The 8,929-nt window shown below is 44.1% G+C and overlaps 1 protein-coding gene across 1 annotated transcript; it reads left to right on the forward strand.

Moving 5' to 3' along the window:
• The first annotated feature begins 279 nt into the window (after positions 1 to 279).
• CAMLG (calcium modulating ligand) lies at positions 280 to 8,803 on the forward strand. Its single transcript, XM_019535096.1, has 4 exons — positions 280 to 421; positions 2,957 to 3,414; positions 4,042 to 4,107; positions 5,961 to 8,803. The coding sequence occupies exons 1-4, from the start codon at positions 280 to 282 to the stop codon at positions 6,150 to 6,152; spliced, it is 858 nt and encodes a 285-aa protein (XP_019390641.1). The 3' UTR covers positions 6,153 to 8,803.
• Positions 8,804 to 8,929: the final 126 nt, after the last annotated feature.

Consider the following 8,929-nt stretch of genomic DNA (forward strand, 5'->3'; position numbering starts at 1 on the left):
AATCAATTGCAAAAATCTTCCTCTTCTTATAAGAGCCCTGCGCGGCCGGCAACACCACAGGCGCCACCCTCCAGCCCCTGCTGGTGGGAGGGGCTGAGGCTCTGGGCCTGCCCCCGGGCGCGGGATGACGCTCTTCTCCCCTCCGCCAGGGCAGGGCAAGCTCCGCCCCCTCCATGACGCCACGCGCGCCATGCTAGCTGAGGGCAGGCGGCGGCGCGTGCGCAGTCGAGCGAGCGAGCGAGCGGGCGGGCGGCGGGTCCGCTCCATTGTGCGGCGGCGATGGAGGCGGCGGCCGCGGGCGGCGGGGCCGGGGGGCAGTCGGCGTCCCAACGCCGGGCCGAGCTGCGGCGGAGGAAGCTGCTGTTGAACTCGGAGGAGCGGATCAACCGGATCATGGGCTTCCACCGCCCCGCGGCCAAGGGTGAGGGCCGGTGGGGCCGGGCCGGGCCGGGGCCTAAACCGGTCGGCACCCTTCGGGGACTGCGCGCTATAAACAGTTTTCTTTTCTATTTGTAGACTCATTTTACCTCCTCGTGTCTCGACCGGCCTCCTGGAGACCCGTTGTCGCAGGTCCCTCAGCTTCCTTCTGTCTGTTTGATGTCTCCGTCCCTTCCCCCGGGTTTAACGGGAATAGCAAACGGGTTTAACGGGTGTTACTTCGGGCAGCTGGCAGTGCGGCTGGCTCGGAGCAACAGGGCCGAGTTGTAATATCGCAAGTAACGACTTCAGAGCAGACGGGCTAGGAAAGGGGCAGGGCAGTAGAGGGGAGGAGGCGCGCCTTGCTCGCAGAGGGCCCGAGGCACCGGGGTGATACGGTAGTGATGCAGTTAGTGATCACAGGGGTGGTAAGGTGATCGTGATACAGTAGTGATATGGTTAGTAATCACAGGGGTAGTGATGTGGTGGTGATGCGGTTAGCGATCCCAAGGGTAGTGATACGGTTAGTGATCACAGGTAGTGGTATGGTAGTGATCACAGCGGTGGTAATAGTGGTATGGTAGTGATGTGGCTGGCGATCACAGGGGGAGTGATACGGTTCCTCATCCATAAGGATTTGCCTTCAGAAAATAAAACATGATCTTATGGCGTGGGGAGGTATTGACTTGGAAAACAGAGCAGATGATACTTGGCGCTTTTGCAAATTTTTATTTTAAGATGAATCACTAGTTTCTCTGGTTCTCAGTAGACCCATTCATCAGATGCCCACTTCAGCAGCCATTTGAAGCTGAAGTGATGAGTATGGAGCCCTGAGGTCCCATCTCCCCATTCCTTGCTCTCTCAACTAGATCTGCTACTGTTTCTCCCCAAGAAGCTGCTTATGTTAATGGCTGTGTATGAAGTGCACAGTTTTTCTTTTCAACTTCTGTTACGTTTCATAGTTTCATAGTTTCTAGGGTCGGAAGGGACCTGAGCAGATCATCTAGTCCAACCCCCTGCCGTGGCAGGAAAGAGTACTGGGGTCAAACGACCCCAGCAAGATCTGCATCCAACCTCCTCTTAAACCCCCAGGGTAGGAGCCTGCACCACTTCTCTTGGAAGCTGGTTCCAGACCCTAGCCGCCCTGACCGTGAAGTCGCGCCTCCTGATATCTAACCTAAACCTACCCTCTGCCAGCTTGTGACCGTTATTCCTTGTCACTCCTGGCAGTGCTCGGGGGAACAGTGACTTCCCCAATGCCTGTTGATCCCCCCTGACTAGTTTATAACAGGCCACAAGATCCCCCCTCAGCCTTCTCTTTTGGAGGCTGAACAGGTTCAGGTCCCGTTGCTTTATTTCATCTTTAAATTTTAACTGAAGCAATCTTTTGAAATACCAAAAGCAAATTTTCTTTGTTATGACACATTGCTTAAAGTCATTTGCTGGCTATGGCTGTCATACAAAATTCCCCAGCAAACGTGCAGTTGATTAGAGATCATTTGTATTTCCAGAAAATTCTGTGATGAGAAGCAGTCTTGTAAGAGCTTTCAGATTTTAATTTTAAAGGGTATCTGTAAACCATGAATCAATCTGTTTTGAAATACACTCTTCTAAACTGCATTTCCCCCCTGATTTTAGTATCCATGCCTAGGGTGTCTGTGTTCTTTTCTGGTGGCTTCCCTTTTTCTGCCAAGTACAAGGTCATTCTCTGCAGGTGTAAGACTTCAGTTTTGCCATTGACTGGAGAGAGAAACAAGCCAAGATGTACTTCTCTGCTCCCTGTGGGCTGTCTGTTCCTTCTTCCTTTTATACAGTTGACCTACTCTGAATTCTCTCCTTATGCAGTTGTCTGTGCTTGGTATAAACTGCTCCTATCTAAGAAGACTTTTTCTTTACTCTCCCCTCAAACCCAGAGCTCTCACTTAATTTTTCATAGCTGATTGACTTTAACTACTTCAACACCTGAGATAACATACAAACAACTGAAGAAAGCCTCTGCCCCACTTTTGACTAATACTGCCCAACAAATAAAAGCATATAACTTATTTGGTGTGTTTGAAAGTGCCATATTGACTTACATATCATAGCAGTTGTACAGTGGATTGGAGCCATTTGGGTTCCTATTGCAATTGAGAAATATCAGAAGACACTGTTGAGGTAACAGATTTTTCCTGATGAGGTTGCCTGTTTTATGGTTGGCTCTATGGTGTTCTTCATCTGGAGTTATGGTATAATTTACCAGCAGAAGCCAGGAATTCCTGAATTCTACCCCTACTTCTAATACAAAATTCTTCTCTTGCCTTGCATAAGTTGCTTATCCTTGGCCTCCATTTCTCTAGCTATAAAATGGGACTGCCAATGCTCACATATCTACTGAATAGGCATTCATTATTTTTTAATTTAATATATTTATTGATTGTTAAGCTGTGGTTTCACACTCGTATTCGATGGGTCAGCCTAGATGCCCAAAATACAGCAGGGGTTAGAGGTTGGTTTGAGCAGTGTGTAACGTATTCACTGTGTTGTTTATCCTCTTTAGATGATGATACTCTCTCCGAATCAAAACTTCAGCTTGAATTGGAGAAGTCCAATTCCCTCCCTGTTCCCTCAGTTTCAAAGCGAATTGTGCTGGGTGATGCTGTCTGTAGTCTGGCAGGAACAGCTGATCATGCAAGTGGCATTACGGAGCTCAAGGGAGACAAAAAGGACTTGTTCAGCAAAACTCCTGAGCTTGGTGGTGAGGGTCCCAGTGAGCTCCGGCATCGCAGCAGAGGGGAGTTGCCACCCGAACCTGCGCAACGAGCACCACGACATGGGTTAGATCAGTACATCTCGAGATTTGATGAAGCAATGAAGCTAAGGAACCAGTTGATGAGTGAGAAGCCAAGTCAAGAGAATGGGAATGCAGGGGAGGAGTTTGATTCTTTTCGGATTTTTAGACTCGTGGGATGCGCCCTTCTTGCCATCGGAGTCCGAGCCTTTGTGTGCAAGTATTTGGTGAGTTACAGAAAACGATGCTTCACTGTGACCAGGCAAAACCCAGCCTAGTTGTTGCCAGTCTAGGCATGTCATATACTTGGCTCCAAGGATGACTAGATGCATAGAATGTGGCATATCAGTCCAGATGAATTGCTGGCTTTTCTTGAGGCTGGTAGTCCTCTCAGAATCAACACTATGTACTTAGTGCGGATGCTGTGTAGCAGCTGAGAGGAGTACAAACTCAAATCTTAGCCCCTGGAGACTGAGAACGTTAATTAGCACCAGAGTGCTCCAAACATCTGTTTACATCTCATCTCGTACAAAATGCCAACTCTTGAATCATAATTGGCTTTACAAAGTATTGCTGTATCTCTAGCAGTAATCACAGTCTAAGGTGTTGTGAACCCCCGCACCCATCTCAGTGAAGGATCAGGCCTGATAAGGAAGAGATTCATCTTCTAATTTAGCCATTATTTATTTAGATCAGTGTTATTTATAAACATAGCTGTCGTTTTCCATAGCTTTTCAGTGCAGCAGCTGAAATATTTTATTACAAATAAATGTCAGTTCCCTTGGAAGTGCAAATTACTGCGATTCCTCAATTTATCTGTTTGTCTAATTCATTATCTTATATTTTCTTCTCAGTCAATATTTGCTCCATTTCTTACTCTACAACTTGCCTACATGGGATTGTCCAAGTATTTTCCAAAGGTAAGCCCAGTGCCCGAACAAAACTCATTTTGGGTGCTTTCAGCCTCCGATTTTTGTGGGAATGTATTTGTGGTTAGGAAGGCCTAGGTCTTCCACAGACTATACTTTACAATACTACCCAGCACTTGAGTGTACTACAAATAGAGTCAGGTTCAATAGCTATCACTTGCAGTATGATACTTTGGCTCCCTTTTATTTGAAGTGAAAGGCACTTAATACCCTAGCTTTTAATCTTGGAGGACCTGAATCCAGATGTTCTTAAAAGTCTTGGGTGAAAATGAGTTTTGTGTTCTGATTTTTGTGCTTACTAAATATTTAGCTATAGCCCAGTAGGAAGCATTTACTTGGATTTTTCTTTGATTTGGTAGGATTTTGCCTTCCATTTACACTGTACTTCTCTGCAGTTGCTGTTTTTAGGCTCCATCCATAGGCACTGTTCATGTCATGCTTGACCAAACAGAATGTTTCCCTCTCAGTGAAATGGGTCCTTGACCTTTGCTGCTCTGAACTCAGTTTTGGAGAAGTCTGAAATGTGGTGATTTTATTTATGCCTGTTACTTTCTGCTTCTCAACATGGTGAGATTATATCCTCTGCTTTATATTAATGGGATCGTATCACAAGTTAATCATAAAGAAGCAGCTGCTTGCTTGATGGTTTTTGTCGGTCTGCTTTGTAAAGTCAGGCAGAATAGTACTTCATAGCCATAGTTGAAAGAGAATATTTGCATGTGAAAAGGAATAGTAGAGTCAGTGTAGCAAGTAAGAATAAGTGAGAGTAGTAAATATGTAAGTAAAAACAGTGAACTTTCAAGTAATTATTTGATAGTGGTCTTCACAAGCTACCAGACCGCACACTAGGGTATTGGCCTCAGAATACCTGCACTAAGTTGTCTGCTAGCTAGAGCATTTCTCTTCGTTTCTGTGGTTCTCAAAATCAGTTTTTCAACCTTTTATATTTCAGAGGTGAGTCTCTGAATTGAAAGCAAATGGTAGTTATCTGTATACTCTATGTTCCAATGAGACTTTAAACCTCAGGCTGGCCTGCCTGTGTCTGGGCTAGTGGAAAGCAAAGCTTCCATGGGCAATCTTGAGAGGAGATGGCTGAATGCCTCTTCTTCCATTAAAAATTCTCTAATTGTTAATGTAGAGTGCCCTGATTTTGTTTGTTTACGCAGGTTATTCTGTTACTGGTATCCGTTTCATTATTTTGTTAAAATACATTGATGATTATGACTGTCATAATATTCATAAATTATTTACCTTTTTGTATAATGCGTAGTTGTGGTACTAAACTGTTCTGATTCAGAACACTTTGAAATGTCATATAGGTGAACACTGCAGTCACAAAAATGTGTTTTAAATGCAATGGGATATCAATTCAAAGGTAAAGGTCCCTTGACATAACTAAAACCATGGTCCATAACAAAATGAATAGGATTTTATGGCACAAAAACAGCCTACACGAAACATCCCTACCTGGCCTTCCACAAAAGTGTGTGCGTGCGTATATGTCCAGAAGTTATCTATATGTTTTAAAGCTCTACTGGCAAAAATACAGTTCTTTACAGAAGAAACCAGTATGGATATATGTGTGATGGTTTGCAACATGTCTATCCTGGCCTAACTGCACTGGTGAACCTTTTTGTAGACAGCTGATTAGGAGACCATCAGAACATGAATTCACACACATTTGTCACCAGTTCACACAATGATGTTAACTTCAAATGTTGGCTTGTCACTCAAAGTAGGAGGTAGTCCCCAGAGAAACTCGTTGGATTTAAAATGTATTTAGAAGTTATGACTTTTCATACCCTTAGTAGTCACTACTTTATTGTTTTGTTCTTTTTTTTCAGTGCGAGAAGAAAGTGAAAACTACGGTATTAACTGCTGCTCTTTTATTGTCGGGGATTCCTGCAGAAGTGATTAGTCGCTCCATGGACACCTATAGCAAAATGGGAGATGTCTTCACAGATCTTTGTGTCTACTTCTTTACTTTTATTTTCTGCCATGAACTGCTGGTGTTTTTTGGTTCTGATGCACCGTGAGAGCTTGTAGACCTCAAAGCAGCAGTTACACACATTTTTTGCATTCTGTATTCCTGTAACATCTGTGGATATGCAAACTGGTTTAGACCTTTAATTTAATTCTTATCTGTTGGAATGCTCGACAGGCATCTTAAAGTCACTCATTTGTGAATGGATAAACAGGGTTTCAGGGTGGGAGTGGTCTTAGTACAGTGTATTCAGCTATTGTTTCTGCACATGGCAAATGTGAAGAATAGAGTGCAAGTGTCAGTGATTGATTTCCTTTACTTGTTTAACTAGAAGACATCCTTCTTCCTCCACCCCTGACATCACTTGAATTGCTGCTCCCTTTTGGCTCTGCAGTGTGAGAGCACAAATGTGCTTTCACGAAGCCCATATGTATACACGTTGCAACTGGATACACGTAAGGACTGCTCTTCTGGTGTTGCTTCCATATTTAAAAAAAATCCATGACTAATATAAAATGAATCCTTACGTTCAGACTCTGAATGCTGAATAAAAAAGCCTGTGGCTTTTGCAATGGGGTTGGCTGACACATGCCTCTTCATTGTCCTGTGGCTTGGAGCTCTCATCCTCTCTTGGTGCCATAAATTATTTGTTGCGCCGGTAACAGACTTCAAGTGAGGATTCTAGAGTGAGAAAAATCCTGTTGGCCTACAAATGCCATTAACTGTGAAGCAAGAAGGCATGTGTGCTGCTGGTCTCAGATGTTTCCATGAGCTCTTTAATCCTGGCCCTAATTTTACCCCAGCTTTCATGTACACCCTACTTGCGCTCTTCTTCTTTAGACAGTTCATTTTCTACAGTGAAAGCTGCACTCAGGCACCCCATTCTCTCAAGCAGTTGCTTCAATAGTCATCAAATATAGCAGTTTTATTCAACTTTTAGTTAACAAGGGAACAATTTTTTTTCCTGGGTCTTTGCAAGGGTGCTTAAAACAATTTCAACTGACATCTATATTCTGTGTTTCTTTTCCTCTGTTTATAGAAAAAGACATTTGCATGTAAACAGGGCCTTAATTGCTTAGTTCTGCTCCTGCTGCTTAATAGTGCTGCTGCTCAATAGCCTAAATCCAGCCCTTGGTTAGCATTCAGCAGAGCTATTTATATGTTAACTGACTTGCTAATTCCTCTCTGCTACATTTTGGTTTGAAGTCCCTCCAAATAAACCACAATAGGCATACTTATTCAAATCCTAAGTACTGAAACAAGCAAGGAACAAGAATTCTTATCACCATGTTATTTTGAGTTGATTTCCGTATGAAGATCAATGTGTGGGTGTGGAGGGAGGGGTGGAAACTGACACCTTTTCTGGAGCAGATGTAGAAGCAGGGAGGAGGGATGGGGGCTCCCATGGCAGATGCCTTCTGCTCTCTAGGGGGGAGGGTAGCAGTCGTTCTGCCCCCAGTCCAGCAGAAATCTGGCCTTAGTGGGGTGGTGTAAACTGGAACGGGCTATTTGAGGAGGGATCTCCATCAGCCAACCCTTCCCATTACCCATATTTGGATATTTGCTGCTACTGTATCTGAACCTGGTGTTATCCTTAACCTATTGTCTTCTGTGTATTATTTATTTGAAGCATCCAGGTAGTCAGAAGTAGACTGACACCAGATTTTCAATTGGGAGGGGATGCCTGGTAATGTTGCTAACAGTTTTGCCTCCTATTTAATCTGGTTTGTGTTTCTCAAGTAAACAAGACTCTACTTGCTGCTGAATTTTTTTCCCCATTTAAAATAATCTGAAATATGACATCGTTGCACTCCTGAACCCAGGATCAGATCTCTTCTCTATGTCTGAAGCAAGGAACTTGTGTTCTAAATTATGGAAGATTGCTTTGTATCGCAGTTACTTTATGTGTCAACATCTAAGTGTAGATGTTTAAGGATAGATTGTGGGGAGGGGGGACAACCTGATTTAGGTCCATTGGCAGAAATGCTTGGGACAAAATTTCAGCAGATGCTGATAGTTGAGATTCTAGCTATGGTTGAAATGTGAAGATTATTCTCAGAAATGATACATGACTTGACTTTCAGGATTATTTATCTGAATTAGCAAGTGTTGCAGAAATGCAGTGTAGCACTAGGGAGGGTGCAGAAAAAGCACAGGTTATTAATAATATATCACCTTTTAAAGGGCCCCCCTATCTTTATTAAACTTAACAAAGCATTTTGATTTATACTTGTGTTTATTTTTGCAGTCTGCCCTGCTCTTTTTGCATTCCTTTAACTCTGAAATGGCCAAGCAGATCATTTCTCAGGTGGCCTCAAATACAATAGGCAGACAAGGGCCTTTGGGTGAATATAGAAGATATATGCACCCAAAGGACCTTGTCTGCCGATGTCCTGAGACCAACACAACTACAACTGACACCCCTGAAATATAATATGGAGCTTTTGAGCTGAAAGGATACTTTGTCCAGACAGGAGCAGATAGGGCCAGGGGTCGCCTGCAACCCGTGGCTCTCGACTTGAACGACGCGCGGGGTTGCCGGGGCAAATCATCCGCGATCCAGAAACGGATCTCCTTCATCCTGCCTTCGATTTGCACCCCCTCCTCCCCTTCCCTTTTGCTCACGCACGTACATGTATCGGACGTTTATTTCTACAGCGGTTGTTTTCTATTAAATTTATTAAAATGTCATTTGTTACTCTCTGTTGCCGTTTAATTTGCTCGGGGGTGGGGGAGGGACCCGCTTGCTCCTTTATTTCATTTCTGTTTTGAGGGGGCTCCTCGGTAACCGTCCGCTTGCAGACCCCTGCCCCGCCAGGGGCCCAGGTT

This window comes from Crocodylus porosus, unplaced genomic scaffold, assembly GCF_001723895.1.
Source record: "Crocodylus porosus isolate Cpor-Errol unplaced genomic scaffold, CroPor_comp1, whole genome shotgun sequence".
Classification (NCBI taxonomy): Eukaryota; Metazoa; Chordata; order Crocodylia; family Crocodylidae; genus Crocodylus; species Crocodylus porosus.